General features: G+C 39.2%; 1 protein-coding gene across 1 annotated transcript in view; it reads right to left on the bottom strand.

The window, feature by feature from the left end:
• The window catches only part of LOC103769486 (FYVE, RhoGEF and PH domain-containing protein 6-like), a gene marked incomplete at its 5' end in the record, with an annotated part of 31,693 nt that extends 11,470 nt beyond the window's left edge, over positions 1-20,223 (bottom strand). Inside the window, 3 exon segments of the mRNA XM_008936682.1 lie at positions 753-897; positions 17,746-20,191; positions 20,194-20,223. Coding sequence (XP_008934930.1) covers positions 753-897; positions 17,746-20,191; positions 20,194-20,223 — 2,621 coding nt within the window.
• Positions 20,224-21,890: the final 1,667 nt, after the last annotated feature.

Genomic DNA, 21,890 nt, shown 5'->3' with positions numbered 1-21,890 from the left:
AACTTAAATGCTGAAAGACAGGTTGAGCTCTGTGTTTCATGCCACTGAAAAGGAAGAATTAAAAACTGGTTCAGTCATCTGTCCCCTGTGCGCCAAGCAGCAATTGGACAGGTTTTAGTATGCAGACCCTGCAAACGCAAGCAAGTTATATGCGCAGAAATCGTTAATGGGACACAGCCTTTGCCGCATAGCCAAAACACCCAAAAAAGAACCCTCCAGGTAAAAACTACAGCTTCTAAGAGATTTTTCACAAGGACTTATGCAGACCTTGCAGTCTTCACCTGACCCCTTTCCTTGGGCTTCGCCAGGGCTGACAAATCAAGGTCTGATTTTAAACGTTCAGTGCACAAGAGACACACACTCTAGGATCTGTGAGGCATAGACAGCTTCATTAAAAGGTATTTACAAGTCTCAAAATAGAAGATCTCTAAAGATACATCTGTGCATTTAGCTCTATTAGAGAGGCATGGTAGGCAGGTCTAGAGCACCATGATTCAGTGGAAGATTAAGAATAAATATGCCAGGCAACACACATTTTCTAGTGGAATATTTTCAAACTTGACCTCTTAATATCAGCCTAGTGTACACACGTTAAATTAAAATTTTAGAAAAAAATTACTAAACAATAAGAACGATGAAAAGAAATACATAGTTATGTTGACTCGATGCCTTTTATTTGAAAACATCCCATCAGGTTACAACTTACAAAATAATGCAAAAGTGAAGAATATCTTCACAAGACTAAAAGGTACCTGTTTATCTTCTTGAGAATCAGGCTCTCCTTTGCTGGAATCAGAATTTGTGTCATCATCTTCATCAGAACTGTTCATGATATCTTCTTCATCTGACTGAAGATCTCCCATTACATTAGCATGATTATGATGTTCTTCTAAGGACCTAAAATTAAAATATGTATAGTCAATAAACATACCATACTTTATTTATGTAAAGAACTTTCTGCTTTAACCCACAATAAATGGTCTAACTTGATAACAGAAACACTGAAAACAGTAGTGAGTAGTCTGAAGAGGACGATGACAGTTTTAGGCTCTTCCATAGCAGAATATGGGGTAATGGTTTCAAAGTGGAAGAAGGTAGATTTACATTAGTTGCAAGTAAGTTCTTCACCTTGAGGGTGGTGAGACAAAGGAACAGGTTGCCCAGGAAAGTTGTGGATGCTCCATCACTGGAGGTGTTCAAGACCAGGTTGGATGTGGCCTTGCACGACCTGGTCTAGTGGGAGGGGGCCCTCTCCATGGCAGGGGGGGTTGAAACTAGATGATCTTTAAAGGTCCCTTCCAACCCAAACTGTTCTATGGTTCTATGACCTGTAACTCGGAAATATTTTATCTATGCTGGTATTGAGAAAATGTTGACTGACAGTGAACAAAAGCCACAGTACTTAAGTTTTTCTTGTCTGTCAGAGTTTCCCTGACAGCAAAGTTTGTTAAGTCTATTCCCTTATTACTCTGTACATGTGTAATGCAGCATTTATGCTGTGTGCCAGAAGGCTAAAGAAAGCTCACAGCTGTTTTGCCCACCTCTAATAGCAGCAAGACTGTTTCAGGTGCTTGTACTCAGTCTGAAGCTTTCTGTCTGAAATTTTAGATGCATGCATATATACACAGGGCTGTTTCTCAATGAATACACTAAACAACTATCAGGGATGGCCACATTATAACTGTGCTGCCCAATAATGCTACTTAAAAATGAGAAAGCACAATCTTTTGTTATTCAAAACTCCCATCCCCCATACACAGACACCTTCCAGGTAGCTGTCAAAGCTATTAACAGTAACCTTGTTCTGCTGCTGTACAATGATGATAGAGGTCTCTCTTCATTAGCTTCAGTCTTATTTGCAATAGAGAAATTGCATGAGACAGGCACACAACTTCTTCCTCTAACTAGCCTTGACAACTTCAGTAGAGGTTTAAGAAATGCAATTCTACAAGAAAATAAAAAACAGGATGGGGAAAGATAAAGAAGAAAACAGACTAGAGAAAACAGAGCCTGAACTTTTGGTAGAGTAACATAGAAACACAGCAAATCTCTGGGCTGCTACATTTAATCCTCAAAAAAAACTGCTAATTGCCAAACACACTAAAACTGTCTCTAAATTCACATAATCTGTGCTCAAGGCCTGCAAAAAGATGCTGGGATGCCACCAGCTTATTATAATATGAAACAAAAGTTATTATCTACCCTACAAAACACAAAGCAAATCCAGAAACCCTTGTCTCCAAGATGCTGCAGCCAGCAGAGATCTCACTGTGCTGATCCACTCCCAGTTCTGCACACCCAGCGTCTGTCAGGGCTACACACTTCTCCATATACCTGCCCTCTCTCTCCCTGGGCAAGGGATGGTTACGACCAATCTTTTCTTTTCCTAACTTTGTATGACAAGAAAGCAGGAAAGGATGGAGGGCAACTCTGCAGACTCACCACCTCCAACTGTGATAGTTAGCAGGAAGAAAACCTGTCAGCGTGGATCCCATGGGAGATGGCTGCCCCAAAGCTGAATAGCAGAAATACGGAATACCAGCTGCATGAGGATGCTCCAGCAGCCACAGCAGCAAGGTGTTGACTACTCAATGCTCAAGGTAGAGTTAAAAAAAATCCAACCAAATCCTGAATAAAACAACACACAAACCATGATCACAAAGAGAAATATATTTAGAGATGAAGACAAGATTAGTTGGCCTGTGGACAGACCTTGATCAAGCCACAAAGACATAGAAAAGATTAAAATAGCTTGGTTCCATTAAGACAACACAGGAAGGACTCAGGAAACACCCAAGCAGTTACTGTCTCCCAGAACCGAATGGGGTGGGGAGCGGAAGAAGACTGCAAGCTCATTGCTGAGTTCAGATGAGACCCTGAGCCCATGCTGCAGCACCCAGTGTGCACAGAGACACCCATTTATTTGAGTTCGGAAACTATCGGCTTCCCATGGCAAGAGAGCGGCAACCAGAATAATGAGCACTGATGACAACAGGGTATGAAGTATGCCTGGGACAGCTCCTACAGAGCCTCTATAAGCTTCAGGAATAAAAAAGAAGCTTTTCACTGGAGCTTTCTCTGATACCACACTACTAGGAAGCTAAGACCTGCAGTTACTTCAGCAATTCAGAAAATCCTTTGTCTAGTCTAATTCACAGTCAAATGACCCATTGGCCTGAAAATGTTTATTTTAGCAGATGCTATCTCATATCTTTTTATTTTATAGATGACAAACATTGTTATTGTATCTGCAGCATTACATGAGGTAGATATACTGCCCTGCTTTAGTCAAAACCTGCAACAAATAACTATTGCTATTCCTTCCTTTACTGTATTATTCACAATTTTACCAACCACATATCACTGATTCTGCATCTGATCTGGGATTTTTTTTCCCCCCATTGCAAAATGGATTAAGTGCTTTATCTTTAACCACAATGAAATTCACTTTTTAGTCACTTATTCATTACATTTTACTTCTGTTAATGGTTTTACTTTTTGTTAATGCTTACTTTTGCCACTTTTTTCCTATCCTTCATGTTTGATTTAATTGCTGCTTTAATTTCCTTTAACTAAGATTCCTTCCCATCAAGAAAACAGTATTTTCACACTTGTGAAATCACAGTTCTTTTGCCTAATCATATTCTACAGGATGCCCACTCCCAGATGCTGCTATTAATTTCCATTTGAACTTTTCAGGGTAATCATGCCAACACTTGAAGTTTTAGAAAACTTGCCCTTTTCGAAATCATAAACAAGTATATTTCCAGATGAGGCTGTATTATGCTTGCACAACATAATCCCATCAATCACTGAAGGACAAAGATCAAACTAGCTGGCCTACACTGGGCAAAGAATTTTCTAAATGAAAGATTGTCTTATCTAATAGAAAGTTTTAGTAAAAAAAAACCAAAAAAACCACACTACATTTTTTAAATAATTAACTCCTGATGATTTAGGATGTTTAGTAAGTGCTCACAAATGAGGGCCATTCACCATGTAATTCTTTTTTCTTTTTGTGATTCACAAGAATGTTTTAACTGTAAGCTATTTTATTTCCCTTTGTGGTGCATATGCAACTACTATTCATGTAAAGGAAACTATGATACCTCAGAGAACCATCTACCAAACCTTGCCCACAGTATCTGCACCACTAGTCAAGGCACCACAGTGTAACCCCTATACATCCTTCCCTGTAATTGCTCTGCTCACAGCCTAACACAGCCCTCAGGTTCTTCCACATGATTTTGTGGAGGAGTTTTTGGTGTGGTTGGTTTGTTGTTGTTGTTTTGATTTCTGTTCTTCTTTCTTTGCTTTTTTTTTTTAAAGGAAAAAAAATAGTGGATGATTAGATGATTAATGATAAGAAGTCTGCTAGTACACAGTCCAGAATCAAAGAAACTGCCAGTTCAGAGATAGGACGCAATGCTGTGGCCATCAGTAGATGCTCTCCTAGTGGTATCTTCAGTTGTGCCCTCTTCCTAGAGAAGATGGTGACAAAGTCACTGTGTTGATCCACCTTTATCAGCTCTGTGCTGGAAAACACGCAACTCTCCCTGTACCTTCCACCTTAACCTTCCACCATAAATACTCTGGCTTTCCTGTCGGAACAGAAAGTACTTTTCTATTTACTGATTACTCCTTCTGTACTTTTACCTCTGAAACTATCTAGAATGTAAGTGTATATATACTTCTCTTATCTCTGGATGAAGTGAATTCAATCCCTTGTAGCCTTTAAATGAATTTGGAAACAGTAGTAAATCTTTAAATAAAGTGAATCTTTTCTGCCAAATATCGATTCTCCCTTTCCAAAATACCACAAGCATGTATAAACAAATGGTTATTTTTAAGCAGCTCTTCTGATAAGTATTTTGGGGATACCGTGAACTATATCTATCTTGTTCCCACTTCATCACGATTCTTTGTCCTACCCACAGCCATACCAAGAGAAACTTCTGCATTATCAGTCATGTGAAACACCATCACTGCCAACTCACTGTGCTGCCCACTGAGTAAGAATATCTTGCTGTATCTTGTGAGCATGTTATCTAAATATAGACGCAGGACTTTCTTGACACATAAAAATGAAGGGATCGTTAGTCTGCCTCAGAATGAACAGTTTATGAGATGAAGCACAGACTGTGCTGTATTTTTCTAATGCAATAGTAAAATATTAAGGAAACAAAAACATGTCAGTCCTAGTAAGGCATATAGCAAGATAAACTGTAAAAACTTAAGGTCAGCCATCAAGATATTGCCGCCAGAAAAATTAATGCTAATTGGCATAAAACCCTCCTATTGTCTTCAAAAGATGACCAAGAATCAGAGTAACTTATTTGCATTATTACAGAAGCTTCAAGTACACCTGCAGCTTTACTTTCAGACACTAATTTAGACACTGCACAGGACTCTATAGCCTGAAGTAACAATAAACATTTCAGTCTCAGTTCCCAATTCATTTAGAAGGCAAATAGTATTTTAAGCTTGACTGAGATGATTCAGAGAGATTCTCTGCCATGGAATGCCCCAACATTAAGTATTTTATAGTATACTAGAATTACTTCAAGTGTTAGCATCACCATAACTACTAAAAAGCAAGATTTCATAGCTCCAAATTATTTGTTAAAACAGACAAATCCACAGTGCTGCTTTACACACATTTCCTTGTGATCTTCATTATTTTTAGATTTTTTTTTTTCTACTTCCAATAAGTAACCAAAAATACATAGGAATGCTGAATGAACAGAAATTTGTACACAACACTCTGCTAAGTTCTTTTATCATCCATTTGTTATTTTAAAAGGAGTGTCCACTCTACTCTGCTTTTGTAAGAGTGTCCCAACATAGTTATCCTTCTCCTGTCTCTTCCTCCAGTATTTCATTGTGGGTTTTGTGGGTGTGGATGTTTGTTTATTTTTAAAGAAAGCCTTCAACATACACGCAAAATTACACAAACTAGAGTTCCTACTCAACTGAAAAATACACACCAAAACATCAGAGAGCCAATAAGCATATCCTACTATAATATTTCCTCTCAAATCCTTTTTGTATTGTTGAAACATTTCACAATCCTTTCACAGCTGCTTGCATTTTACTTTCCTCCAGAGAGACAACAATTACTATTGCTGTTCATCTATTTTCAGTGTTTAGTATCACCAGTCCCTGAAATCAATTTCAATAATAAAGGCATATTCAGCTGCTCCTTTTTTAAAAGACCTAGAAGCACACTGGCTCTCTGGAGGCAATTGATGACAAGGCTGTTACATTTTTTTCCATGGCATCTCATACTTGTAATACCTGTAGGTAAGGCAGCATGTCTCACCAGCCTGGTTTCCTCAATGGATCCTAGCTGTACACTACTGGGAAACCTGAAGGATAAGACTTAAAGAAAAAAAAAAATATTTTGTGGCATCTTTTCTGTTATGCTCTAAAGTCAGAATCCTTTTCAAGGTAGAAAGAAGGGCTGTAAATACAGAAATCAAGATCCCAAAATAATTTAGGAAGCAATTATGATTTGGGTGCTCAAGACAACAGAAGATGCTCTTGGAAAGATGAAGCAAAAAAGAGTATAGCTCAGTTAATAATTGTTTTATTCCATGAGCTTCCTTTAATAATTTTTGAGACAGCTCAGTGTATTTAATATTTATTTAATATTCAGTTTTAGAAAAAAGGCAATGAGTTACACAAAGCAAGCATAGTTGGCAAAGCACAAAGACAATAATGAATATTAACCAAGATCACTAGTGATCTCCTATGGAAGTTTTAAGAAAATATATGAGATTAGTGATCAGCAAGATTAATAAAGGCATCAATTAATGTACTTTTTGGATGGGTTACATTTTTCTGCAATACCTTAGCTCTACAACCATACTGAAGAAGCCAACAACAGCCCATGTTTGTTTCAAAAACCAGTCTAGAAAGCATAAAGATAAACTTCATATCACTCCAGATGCACCTAGACCATAACCTGTCATATTCATCTCATGAAATGAGTTTCCGATTCTCTGAATAACAGTGACTGTTTACCATTATAGCTAGAAAATTCTCTCCCCTCATCGTCCTCTTCATGTCCCCCTGCTTTTCATTTCTCCTTCAGGCATACCAGACCATTAAGCAGCAAATGAGGATGAAATGCAGCCTGGACCAGGTGGCTCACTTCTCCGAGTTATTCCTACAGCATCAACCACTTCTCTGGTTTAATGACAGACACACAGATGGAAAGAGATGAAGCTGAGATCACGTCTCTCCTCTCTAGGTGTAGAGGACAGTATGAGAAAGGCTTGTAGATACTGCTGCAGCTCTTGCAATGCTGGCTTGGCTGTCAGCACTGGGGACTGGTTGTCCTATTGCAGCCAAGCTGCTTAGGCTTCAGCTTCACTGCCAAAAATGGTGCTTTTTCCACAGTGAGAGCATGAGATAGCAAGGTGTCCTCTCGAACAGTATTTTACACAATAGCATTAAAGTACGCCATTCATTCTTTTGCAGTCCCAACTTGATTTTAATAAGTTCTTTGAATTACTGGAACTAATAAGAAAAAAAAAAAATGGCAACAGATCAGGAGTTTGTATCCGTCTGGTGCTAAGGAACACGACAGGCAATTAATCTTGATCTTCCTTTTATTTACATTTTTAAGACTGCCTGAACAAATCATGCTTGTGAGATTCACTAGTTCCTTTTGTGAGCTGTACTTCCACAGGTGACATGGCCGATGAGTGAAACAAACCTCTACTATAGTCTTAAAAAGAAAAAATGCCACCACAAAACAAGAAGCAAACAAACTAGACCAATGAATCCGTTATTATTTGCATCACTGGTAACTGTTGTGCTATATTCTCTCCAGGCTTGTTAGGGAACTTTAAGAATACAATTACAAACAAAATCGCTCCTCAAGAATCACAGCTAGAAACCAGAAACAACCTGCATTCAGCTGAGCAATGAGAACTGAAAATATTTGGTGCAGTATTTTGTAGCATTTCAGGTTACTTTTTCTAATTGCAATGTAAAGCCTTCAAGAATTGAAATGGAATTATTTTAAATGATACCATGTACTGTGTGCATGCAAAAGAAGCTACAAATTTCTATAGGAAGTCAGGCCCCTTGATGGCAATGATACACCGTCAAAACAGAAGTTCAATACAACCTATTTGAAATGGGAGTTGGTTCAGAGTCACTTGTACTTCGAAAGCTGTCTGCTGCCTTGTGGGCAAATGGCTGGCTGCAGAGAGGGGCTGGGTGGGAATGCTGCCAGGAGTCTGCACCTACCAAGAAAAAAAGCCTAGAACTACCCTCTTTGTAGTCGTTACCTCTGGCACCTCTTGCTCACACCTGGGTTTTCTGGGCAAGAAGGTTATCACAAACACTGCCAAAAGCTGCCACCACATTTAGCCTGCTAGATCATGCCACTGGCAGCTCCATCTATACTTGGCTGAGCATGTTGCAAACTGCAACACCTTACTTGCTGGAACCAAGTTATCCCAGCATGTGCAGCCAGCAGCATTTATTATCCTTAGGCCAAGACAGCACTTATTTCTTTCCTCAACAAGAAAAAAAAAAAAATTGACTTGCCTTCTAAGCAAAAAACAAAGAAGGCATGTGTCATATATGTTTCATACTTAATAAATTGTGTACCTTTATCTGAGCAATCCATTCTGTCAATCACCCTACTTCAAGCCCATGATGATCATGCACATACTGATTTCAAAAAGCACAGTTAAAAAAGGTGCAAACAGCTCTCAGATTATCTCCATACTTAGCTGCAATTTGAAATCAGAAGCTCCCCTGGCTAGAGGCACCCAAGGAGGGCTCTTGCTGTGGGCAGCTTCCTATGCTCACAGGAGGAATCTTCAGCAAGACCATTTGTTGACAATTCCTCAGTTCCTTGGAAAGTTCAACATAAACACGCAGGCATGCTTCAGATGTTTCCACACTCACCAAAGAAAACCACATCAGGAGGAGAAAAAAAAAAAAAAAAAAAAAAAAAGAAAAAAAACCAACCAGGTCTCAGTTTTAAAAGTCTTCAAGAAAACAGATGCCCATGGTAGGCCAGAGTGGCATGGCTGCCAGCATGCCAAGCAGGAGAGACAGCATCATCCTGCCTCTGCTGGGGTGGCCCCAGCAAAAGTTCCAAAAGGGGATGATGCCAATGCAGCAGAACATAATCCAAGAGCATAGAAGGAACAAGTCTCCCAGCATTGATACTGGAAAGTGTAACACTGCAGCAAAACCCAGGGATTTAAATCCTTGCCTGGAGACTTGTAGAGGGGAAAGAATTGCCACAGCAGTTCTTCCCATCACCACCCAAAACTGCATGGGATTACCTGTCTGCCAGGGTATGTAGAGAGAGAAGTCTCTGCAGAATTTTCAACTTTTTGCCTTCCCTTGTCATTAATTCTCATTTCACAGGGACAGCTGTAATTCTCATGGCCAAGACCTTTGGAAAAAAACTCCTGGCACAGAAGCAATAAACAATATAAAACAGGACCACCAAAATAGTGCAGTCATTTACAATTGGGCCCTGTTATTCTATTCTTCAACTTAAAAAACAGACCCTAGTGAGAAAATGTTTATTGGGAAAGTACAGCAGGATCAGAAGAAAAATAACTATTTTCCAGTCCCACACAAAAAAAGAAAAACCACAATACAACTCCAGCACACACTAAATAAACTTCCAGAAAACTATAATAAAAATGTGACAAAATCTCAAACACAACACATCAAACAGGAAAGGGAAAATTTAGACCAAATGAGAAAAAGACCTCCTATTAACACCCATTTCAAAGAAAACCGATTTTACCTTGTCAGAGCTACCACAACATTGCAATGCATAACTTCTGCTGCACCAAAATCGAGATTTAATGCAAGGCCCTAAATTGTATTGTACTGGCCCTTCTGTTTTGACTCACCGTTATTTTTATTATTTTTTTGGTGACTTTATCCCTGAAAACAGGGCTGCAACATATCTCTTCAAAAAGTTACTTATTCAATTTAGAGATAACGCACAACCTATTGCCCTCCATTTTGTATATGTCAGATACCTAGAAGATGACAACAGAGAGCTAGGAGCAGAGCACTCAGAAGGTAGTGACCTAGGTCTAAAGTAATCAGAGGGCTTAACTCTTAAACACACAACTGTCTGCGTGCATGGGAGCTGACACAGCTCCCTGGGTACTCTGCAGGAAAACAGAGGATGAAATAGTTTGGTTGAGACCAATACAGACTAGATGTAAAGAATAATTGAGCTGCTTGCAAGATTGCACTTGTGCTCTCTCTTCCTCTAGCCTTTTGCACAGAGTAGAAGAATGTGATTTACAACACTTTTCTAAACTTTTCAATCGATCTCAAAGTCAGTACAGAACATCCAAACCCCAGGAACACCAACAGGGGAAAAAAAAACCCAACCAAACCAGAAAAATCAGCTGAACTCTGCACAGTTGAAATCACTAAGCCATAAGCTCAGCTGTAGCTGTTAAAATGGCAGTTTTTACAAACGCTCCTTTTATATACTTACATGGATCCTAGAGACTTTTTTAATCCCCTTCTGGAGTGGAGCACCTTTTCATAAGCACAAATATATTTTAAGGAAAAATTAAAGCTTGCACAAACGATTTTAAAAGAAATTTCTTGGATTATAGCATCTAAAATAAAACCTGCATTGCTTAAACTAAACATTGTCTAGTGCATTAGAACAATATAGATGCATAGATTTGTAAGTCTAATCGTTAAAACCTCTTTAAATGGATCAAATATAAATATTGGGTAAATGAGGGATACTAATATCACTGTTGACATTTAAATAAAAACTGATTTTATTATTTTGCTTGCTTTCTTTCCCAACATTTATAGAAAAAAAGTTCTTCATGTTTTACCTATACAATTACATTAGACCTTGCTGTAGTTAAAATATCACCATACAAACCAGAGTACCACAGGGCTTCACAAGTACATTTCCTGAGCCAACACTGAAAATAACCCACAGGAAAAGGCTGTTGTTGAGCATATAAATGAGTCTTTCATCAATTTTCATGTCACATTTGACTCTCCCTCACACATCTGAGATACTCTCCAGAGCTACATTATGTTAACCTGTAACTTACACCAGGGCTGGTAACCTGACACAGAGCATGCGTGGTGGTTGCGGGGGAGAAAGGTCAACAGGCAGCGATAAACACGCAATGCTAACTTAGCTTCCCACATCTGCAAGGAAAGGAAAGGCAGACGAAGAATGCCAAAACTAAGAAAACAGTCAAATATAGAATAAAAGAGGAAATAAAAAGATGAAAGCCTTGAAGATGACTTTATGAAAGCGCGTGACACCTAAGTTCCTGTTACCCACAAGCAAGGGGGTAGGACGCAGAGCTGTTATGTGCTGCTTTGCTGACTCCAGGCTCCCCCAAACATCACATCCACCCTTTGGCTGACGGCGAGCGCTGATACTCTGAGCTGAGGTGACGTCACCCGGAGGAAGGACCAGGACATCCTTGTATTGTACCAGGGGGATTGATAGGAACAGCACAGTTAGGACATTTTTGACATCTGCAGTGAGCACTTCTTCAGCGGGGAAAAAAAAAACAATAGTGCAGTTTACCCTCAAAATGGGTTTTTTAATGCATACGGACTGCACGTGCTCCAAGGTGAATGTGATGTAATTTTCTAGACTGCACAAGAGTGTGACAAAAGGAACCACCAAACCCTTTGGAGAGCAGCAGAGAGATACACCCAGCAGCTGGGCAGTGCACCTCAGCAGAGCCTGCCCCACCACCCCTGCCACTGACAGCTTGCTCCCTCTCCTACTTACAGACACAACCAGCCCCAACTACACTCGGTAAGAAGACAACATCAGGAACTTAAACTACACCTATTTTTACGTAGCACTTTGTAACACCATCCAATAAATTACAAGTCTTTCATTATTGCACCTCCAACTCTGCCGAAAGTTTCCCTATGTGCTGTGACCATGTCAACCTGCTTCAACCCACCTCTTTTCTTTTACCAAAACAAACAGGGAGCCCTTGAAAAGAGGGATGAAAGAAAGAACCAAAGAAAATAATTCACTTTCATTACAATCTTGGAAATTTTCATTTCATAAGAAGTCTCAAAAAGATTTGAAAGGTGACTCTATACTAGAATAATGGACTTGGTATTGCAAAAAATGCCAATCCCAAAGTCGTTTCTCTCCCTCATTGGAGAGGGAGAGCATCAGACCACAGAATCTTTCACATCAGAACAGATGAAATCAGCAATGTCAAACACATTTGGATGAGAATGTGTCAAGTTTCTTTTAAAGCAAGGAAGTTTCTATTTATTCTGATATGAAAAAAAAAAAAAAGGGAGGCAGTTTGACATACTTCTTTCCTGATTGCTTCAGAAGATTTAATTATTTTCCCAGATTATGTATCTTATATATTGTGGTTTATTTCTGGTTGTATAGAAGACTAAACTGTAAAGCTGTATGACTGAAAGCCACCCACCCAAATACTAAGGAAAACTCCTTCTCTTACTGGAAAAGCAGTCCATGGAAACGCTGACTTGCATCAAGTTTCTTGCAAGGAAGGAAAGGCAAACACAAACCCCTCCATATGCTTTCCTGAGCCAAAAAATTCACTGCAAGTCTTTCATGTTGTTTCAAATACTATTCCTAATAGTATAAAATAATTAACCTGACACTACGAAACAGAATAATTCCAGACCAAAGGTCAGTGATTTGACTAACCCTTGGGAAAGGGGAGTTCTGAGAGTGGTGTACCTCGATGAGCGGTGTACCAGGATGAGGCTCCCACCATCTGCATGCACCTGATTCCTTCCCAAAGTCCTTGTGTCAGAACACCAACATTCCCAAACAGCAGTACTACCACTTCTCACAAATATTTCAATTTCTCACCAACTTGGGCTCGCTTAGGCATCCCTAACTTCATTACAGAAGTTATTTCTTTGCAGTCCATAAAATCAAAATGTGAGAAGTCAGCAAGAGAGCTTATTCCTTATGCCCGGTAGCCCAGAACGGTTTGTCCATTCCCCGCTCCCAAGGGCAGAGCTGAGACTGCCAGACAGGCTTTGCCTTCAGCCTCACGGGGGACGGGAAGCAGAGATGTGAGCCGTCTGACTCACTCTTTACTGACAAGCCCCTGGAGCTGGCAGAAGCCTACCAGCTGCATAACATGTACGTGAGAAAGCGAGGTAGGGAGGGGAGAAGGAAAAAGGCACGCTCAAGGAAGCAGAATACAAAAAGAGAGGCAGTGATAACACATGGCCGAAGATAATGAAGCCTGACAGGAAACCTGAAGAGCATATTATCAAAGCTATTCCATTAAAACTGAGGTACAATGGCAGAGAAAGAATTTAATGTACAATTAAGGGTGGCAGAAGCCAGCTAGAAGTACGAGGGAGATCAGAAGACAGGAGAAGACTGTGGAGCTGACAGAGGAAAAGAAAACTGCCTTCTTCAGATCAGAAACAAATGTATTATCAAGAAGCAGATAAAATTTTAAAAAATCTGCATACCTGGCCTCTATTTATGAGGAAATTATATCCTTCAATAAAATATCAGTAAAGAGAAAACATGGTTTTTTAATTTATAAATAAAAACACCTTCAATACCTAAAATGCATCTTGTGCATTCAAATCTCAGCATAAACATTTTAAAACTGTTTTTAAATGCTAGTTAGACCTTGCAGCGTTTTATTTTAGTGTTTCTCTTGAAGTGTTTTTGAATGGCAGTTTTGCAATTACAAAAACAACCCCAGCCCTTCCCTAACACAGCCAATCCCTAAACAACAACACATTTTTCTGGTGTAATACTGCTCATCAGAAGCATGTCTCAACCCTAGCAAAGTTTAGTACATCAAAGAGCAATATGCATCAAAACAAAGTGCTTAACCACACAGATTTCAATATTAAATTCAGTATTCCAGGAAGGCTTTCTTGGACACTTAATTGACCTCTGGGGACTCAGTCACCAAAGCAGAATTTAGTCCGGAAAACTAAACTTACATTTTGTGTTGAGATGTCCATTTCTGGAAAACAAATGGATTATGCTAAATCAGCAGGGATGGGAAGGAAGCAGTATTTAACTAAACCAACATTAAGACCTCAAAAGAGACTGTTGTCACATTGTACTCCCCTCCCCCCCAAGCCCTTTCCGAAAAATCTTAGCCAGAAGAACAACACAGCTACAAATTCATCAAAACCAACTAGCAGCCATGTACATTTGCAACACCTTGAAGGAATGCTGTCAAAAGTAGTCAGTAAATACAGTATTCTATTCCCTGAAGGGTGAAGGAGCAGACTCGCTCAACCTGAAGCACAATTCTCGTGCCTACAACAATGTAACCAATACCAAAAAGAAGCCCACAAGATCCAGAAAAGTTTAAATTTCTGCTTTCTGCAGCATGACAGACATTCCAAGGCATGTTCATTATTCCTTTGCGCCTTTATATTATTGGATAAACATAAACTCAATTCTACTTTTAAGGAAGACTTGTAGTTTTAGCTTTATTTTTTTTCCTGGCCTGAAACGTTCATTTTCAAAAAAAAAAAAAACCCAAATATCCGCTTTCCTTATTGTTATTTGCAACTGAATATTGGTATTTAAAACTTCCTTTACATTTATTTAACAGCATATTTTTCATCCTGCAGCATCTATTCTGCATCCACTTTGTTTACAGAGTCCTCATTATAACACTTCCATCTTAATTATTAAATTTGTAGTTAAACAGGTAGACTAAGACAAAGTAAACAATCCTTAAAATCCCTTTAAAGAGACTTCTTTTTCTGCAGTAGAAACAAGACATGGGATATCTGCTCCAAATGTATTTTCATTACCTTCTTCATTGAGAATATTCCTCAACTACTTAATACAAGCAAAACCCATCAGTCTCTCATAAGCAGTGCCTGTTCCACCTCAGTGGTTCACACACTGTATCAAGACCACAGTTCTCTTCCTTTCAAAGACAAGATCACCCTCAGTAGAAGGGAGGCTGACATAAAAAAAAAAAAAAAAAAAAATTAGGTGATTGAGTGACAGCTGACACTCACCATTAATTACCCAGGCTCATCATTTGCATTTAAATCCCTTCAGGAAGGCCCAAACAAACAAAACATATCTGAACTTAATAAGATACATGCAGTTAGGATAAGAGTGTCAGAAGCTAGTACCATTCTCCATTAAAGCAGGCTGGTTTCAGATGGGATTGGGAGGATATTTCTCAGTAACCACTAAAGCACTGGGTAGATTATGAAAATACTTCTTCCTCCAGAAATAAATGTAACATGGGGTAAAACCACCACTGAGCTCTGCTGATAATGGTAAGCCTGGCATTCAGACTTAATATACTGCATAGGTGCTACTATGACTAGAACTGCAGGCAATCAGTCTACGACTTTCTCAGAAGAACAATCCCATTTATATATTTGGTTTAATCACAAGACAATTTGCTATGAGATCCCCACTAGCAGTGCACTACAGGAGTTTCAGAGTTTCATAAGCTATGACAAAGAGCTAAGTGCGTGTTCTGACAGGCTGGGGAAAGCACGAGCAGTAATTATTTCCATAACATCAGCACTGTTTCTCCAACCGGTTTTGTACTATCACATGACCCAGGAGATGATAAAAGGCTCTTAAAGAACTATGCAGAAAAGGTAAGGCAACACTGATAAAGAAGCTTCAAAGGATTTGAGATAACAACCAATGGGAAAAGTGGAGAAGCTGCCTGCCTGGCCCTGTCCTTAACACCTCCCAGGCCAGAGCCAAAACGAATACCCATGGCTGCTCTTCTAGTAGCAGCAGATCTGGGTCAGGAGACCACTGCCCTGCCATGTCCCCTCTTTCTTCTAGGGATTTCTTTTGTTCCCTGAGATCTACCAAAGTAACTGCACACATTGTTTCCCAAGGTAGTTTCTTATTACATAATTAGCTTAAAATAAACCCTTAAATAAAGGGCCCTGGTTATGGTGTTCTGTGTGTGCTTTCTAAAGAAAAACAAAACGCAAGCCCAGTTATGTCTAGAATATCTGTCTTAGGGAGTAGCTACAAGTGCAGATGTGCCAGGGTGCAAGAGATCACTTAAACCTTTAAATCATTACTGGTGTTGGGGAAGGTTTGTGTAGAGAGGGAATAACTATAAATCACACACTCAACCAGGTAAGAAAACTACGGGACTTCACTCAAGGAGCAACTGCAGTCTCATGTCTACCATTCTTCATACAGCAAAGCATTCCTTTTCTTTTCCTAAAGATAAAACCTTCACCTGGCTCCAAAACCACACCACAAGTAAAAATAGACTGCATAAACACCTAAAATTTATTTCAATTTGGTCTCACTCTCCTTAGGTAAACCAAATCAAAGGACTAGAGCTCAACAAAATGCATACACTCAGTCAGGAAATTAAAGTATATCAGAGACAAAACCAAGGAACACCCTACTGTAAACAAAAGTACTCAACAAACACATGAATAAATATACCAATACTGAGCCCAGAATGAGAAATCCTACTTCCCATAAGGCTGTGCTTTCCATCAAACAATCCAATGTTGAGAAAACCAACTCTATAAATAATTATTAACACAAGATACCACTTAAAATGCTTGTCTCCTCCTATACAGGAAGACACAATTCCCTTAAAGAATGGCCAGACTTCAGATTCTTCAGACCATGTGTTTGCTACACACATCCAAAAATTAAATGAAGCTTAGTAACTCTACACAAAAAATGAAGTTAAATGTGACTACCTATAAGCCCTCGCCAACAGTGCAAATCAGTTTGCTAGGGACTATGGATTATACAGGCTGCATATTTCATTCAAATCCTTACTGCTGGTCTGAAATTAATCTTTAGTATCTCTAAGACCAACTGATTAGCTGAAGTGAAGAAGTTAAATGACACCATACTGGGTCAAAACAATGCTTCACCTGTTACTACACTCTGAAAGGCACAGTAAGCAATGTTATTTAGGGACAGCATACAAACCTGGCCACTTCCTTCTTCCCAGCAACCACAGTCACAGTATTACAGATATTAAAAGATCTGTTCCTGCCTATCCCATTAACATCTGGTTTGTACATATCTATGAATCAGCCCAATTCCTCTTCGAATCTGCTGATATTATCTTGCTCCACCACCTCCTGAGACAATGAAACACAGCAGCAACCTGCAGAGTCACCAAACCCCAACTTTCAGTAACATTCCGTCTGAGTCATGCAGAACACGTGCACCGCTACTACCTTTGCTGGGAGCATAGGGAGATGCAAAACTCACTATATTCAGGGAGAGGAAATATCTTTTGTTATACTTGAAAAGCTTTTGAGATGTGATGAGGAATTTGCATAGCCAAAAGCTTCTCTGTTTTTCCCACCTCTATTAGCTGATCTAAAAATGTATTAATTTCCCTTACAAACCTAACAACTATGCACTTCACAGATGCTTAGTCAAGTTCATCCTGAGACTGTGGTAAGGTTCCTTCTTCCCAATTAGGTATTCTTGGACACAAATACATGACTATCTGATCTACTTTAAATCTGAAAAGCACGAACATTAGTTTTGACCATATTGAGAAATGACTAGCTTATTTTTCCTCTCGACTTTCTACCAAGTGCAGCCAGTTTTCAAACCAGCAAAACCATACAGAAAGATATACAGCAACGACAGACCTGCTGACATTTAACAGAAGAGGTACAGCCTCCAAAGTCATTATCTAAATCTGTTTACAACCAACAAAGTTACAATGGAGTTGTTTCACTTTCTCTTTATTTTACCTGCCAAGTTTCAAATGTCTGCTTGTAGCTTCACAAGGCTCCTCAACCTCATAGAAACCAAGGCTCTGGTCTTCCATGCTGCTGGAGCTCTGCCATTCAAAACAGAGATTTCTCCTTGCACCCATAGCAAAAGGCAAGTTCTCATACTCGGGTATTTCCTCATAGTGACGCATGTTCTCGTACTCCGGAGCACAAGTGCCAGTTACAGGATTCAAATGCATTTGTGACAAATTCTCTCCCAAAAGTACATTCCCATCTAAAGACTCCAGCCTCTGGTTATTTCGCATCTCAGGCTGACTTCTGTTTCTCTGCCTCTTCTGTAATGCCGGACTACTTATTTCTACAGAATGTGCCTTGGCAGATTTAGCTTTCCTCTCACTGCCTACAGATGCCATATTCTGGTTGTTAGCACTTCCATACCCATCCCTGGTGGCAAGGTTGGCAATAGCACTATCCATTGACTGGCTGCCTTTAGTCAGAAACTTTTGGAAGTCACTTTTCATTAAGCACACCGACAGTTTCATGTTGAGAAACTTTTTTAAGCTGTTTTTCTTGTGATGGTCTTTGCTAGGCTTGTCTGTCCTTTCCATGTCCACAGAAGAGAGAGATTTAGCCCTAGGCTTCGTCACAATAGTTAAGTGGTTGAAGTTGGTAGCCATGTTAGCAGTTTTTAATGATTCAGAATTTCCTGAAAATGGAAGAATAGGATGAGGTAACTTCCAGACGGGTTTCTCAGAAGAACGTTTGGGTATATCACAGGATGACAGTACGCCTTGCTCCTTGGCTGGTTGATGTGTGAAGTGAGATCCTTCCAGAACGCTGTTTGATTTGCCCTCATTGGAGGTGTAAGACTGTTTCTCCACAAGCTCTGCTGATGCAGCTTTTTTCAGCAGGCCAGCAGCTGGAAGGCTATGCCTCTGTGGTTTCTTAGGAACAATTTTTGGAGAAATTTCGTCCTTTATTTTACCTTCTTTATCTTCCAGTTTTTGTGGGGAAACATGGAGGCTACTGGAAGCAGATGAGTACTGAACGCTAGTTAATTTGAGTTGCTTTGGCAAACTCATGGACAAAGTATCACACCTAACAAAGTTAGTCCTTTTGTCCACAGCATCTAGCATACTGTTATCATCTGACATCTCATCCATGGAGTTAAAATGGTTACGGTCTGCATCTAAAGAACATTCAACACTTTCCACCAAATCAGAAGTTTTGTGTGACAACGTAGGCAAAAGATTTTGTGAAGTTGACTCTTCTGTAGCAGTTTCCTTCACCTGATGCCTTTTGTCTGCGTTGTTTTGAGTTAATTCACACTTTTCAGGATGAAGTACTTCTGTATTATTGTTATAACAAACACTTTGACCAAGGATATTAATTTTTGCTGGCTTTTTAAAGTTTTGGTCCACAGGCCCAACGGAATCTTTCTCTGAATTAGGCAGTTCCTTTGTTCCCTCTCCTGTGCTGTCTATGCCATCCTGACGGACAAGACATGCAGCACGTGGCTTTCTTGGCTTAGGGATAGGAAGTACTTTTGAGCTCCGGACCGAAGGTGTTTCAGAGGAGGCTTTACTGGCATCTGCCTTCATACCTATTTCACCTGAAAATGTACTATCGCCACTTAAATTTTCATTTTCCAGGACTAGCTGGTCCAATGCATAAGAACAACTGTGGTTATTTTCAGGCAAATTAGGACAAATTTCAGACACATGAAACTCATCATCAGTGAGCTTACCGTCAGTATTTTGTTGCTTCCCTTTAGCTACCTCAGAAGATGACGAAGACTGCACAAGTTCCAAAAACTCTATTTTAACATTGTTTTTGGAACCACTGCCATTTCCTTTGTCAAGTTTGTCTGCATACCTGTGCCTCACAGGACTACTGTTAGGAAACACACTATGAGTTAAAACATCCTTAAGTTTATCTTCCAAAATGCTGGCTTTTAAAACCACTTCGTTTCTATTTGCCAGTTTTTCATTGTGACTATCGTTTTTGTCACCAACTTTGATATTCTCTAAGTTTTCAAAGTGCTCAAAAATGATCTGAGTTTTACAGGTGTTCTCCCTATTTCCAAGTTTATTAAGGCATTCAAATTTGCAAGATGGCATTGGTAGAATATATGCTCTGTTACTAGTACTCCCTTCTGAGGCTTCATTTTTATGGTTCAAATGGTCTAGCGTTTGAGAAGAATCTACCCTGTGCTCCTCAAAGCTTTTTGTGCTTTTTCTTGTAGATGATGGAGGTTTAACTTCTGGAATGGATGAGCTCTTGAGAACTTTTGGTTTTGGTGCAATTGCTGGCTTGGTTTTCCTTGCTGCTTGTAAAACACCAGAAAGTACAACATCAGGCTTCGGTGCAACAGGTGGAGGCGTTGCCTTGTTTCCTACCACAGATTTTGGTTTGGGGGCCACTGGTGGCTTCTTAATTTCTAGGAAGTATAGAAAACAAAGACATTAGTCACCATCAGCCCACAGAACAACTTCACTGCAGTATTATTAGAAGTTTCATAACATTTAAAACATGATCTACAAGATCTCAATGTGTGTATGTATACATTTGTCTCTTAAAATCATGCCTCCATTTCCCTAACACCACTTTTTTAACAGTTGCCTCTCTTCATTTTAACATGCACAAAAAAGCAGCAGCAAGAAAAAATCTTCAAGGGTAACTTATTCATTAAACAACAGTTTAACTTTATGAATAAAGTTCATGTCCTTGCTCAGATGCTAAAGTACGATGCTGGTAATAAAAACAAAGCAGATTAGCCTGGTTTTGCAGTTTGAACTATTATAATACTGTTCAAAAACAGTGCAAATGCATTAAGTGCCTCATGTAAAGTAAACCATTATTATCTTCATTATGTTCAGAACAGCTAGATAACTATCAGGACAGTTCAGTCCCTTTCAATTTTGGAAATGTGTAACCCAAATTCCCCCTTTCCCTTCCTCTTCTTTTCAAACAATATTGAGATGAATTACCATACCAGCTATAAAATTGGCATGTCACTACCATCAATTCAGTGAAATGAGTCTGTGAAGTTAATGCAGTAATTTGTAGCAAATTAGTCCTTTCCTACTGTAAAATACTATTTCTGTGTAGCTTATAAAATTACTCAACATGTTACTGTCTGAATAAGAAACGGTCACAACTGCTATGACTTATGACCCACTTGCAGCTCAAGGTGATAAACCCTGGGGAGAGTGGATGGCAGGAAAAGGAACACATGAGGAGCTTGGAGATTACAGAGTTTTTATCATGGTGTTGGGTTTTGAGTGGTTTGGAGGTTTTTTTTTTTTTGTTTGCTTTGCGGGTGGTTTGTTTATAAGCTATGCCTGAAACATTTTACTATTGCAGGACATCATTTATGAACACCTTTTTTCCCATATGCTGGATTAATTTCATATTTTGAAGTGCTTTTGAGTGATTTTTGACATATGAAAACTGGTTTATCAAGTAAAAAGGTTTATCTTTTGGTTTCTTTTTATGTATTACTTCTGTATTTATTACCTTTGTTTTTAATATTTTGGTATACTTTCAGGAAGTCATAGGCTTGTTAAATAAAACTCTCAACACACTAATTAATTGTTTCACAAGCAAAGAGATGGGGTAGGCCATTGATTAATTATTCCCTTCAAACTATGGTTTTGATGTTTGGTTGTTTTTTACCACCTTTTTTATTATAGACATGTAACTATATCCTAATCCTAATCTCTAGCCTAGAAATACCAGAATACAGTTTGAGTCTTGGTTTTTTTCTGTGTGGGATTTCTTTTGTTTGCAAGAAATCTAAATGGTAAAAAAAAAAAAAAAAAAAAAAAGTAGAAGCCTTCAGTTGCAAGCATTTCCCAAACACTGAGCCACTGCTCTAAGTGGGCAGTCAGAAACAATGTCTCCACTATAGAAACAGGAAAACCATGTTTTTCTAGGGCATGAATCACTGAAGCATATCCAGACTCCACTTAGGCTTAGAATAGCTGTCCTTGCTTCCTTGCTGCAATCATATTAGCAGAGAGGTAAATCCGATGGCAGAGAGAATTTTTGAGATATCTTGCGAGAGGGAACACAGGTTTCCTTTGCAAAGGCACAGCTCCCTATAGCCAACAGCCAACTACCAGCTGCCGCAAAGGCCATACCACTTTCTGTTTCCTGTC

Source organism: Merops nubicus, unplaced genomic scaffold (genome assembly GCF_000691845.1).
Source record: "Merops nubicus isolate BGI_N331 unplaced genomic scaffold, ASM69184v1 scaffold31503, whole genome shotgun sequence".
In the NCBI taxonomy this organism is placed as follows: domain Eukaryota; kingdom Metazoa; phylum Chordata; class Aves; order Coraciiformes; family Meropidae; genus Merops; species Merops nubicus.
Note: the sequence above shows the minus strand (reverse complement) of the source record. Positions and strands in the feature narration are given on the sequence as shown.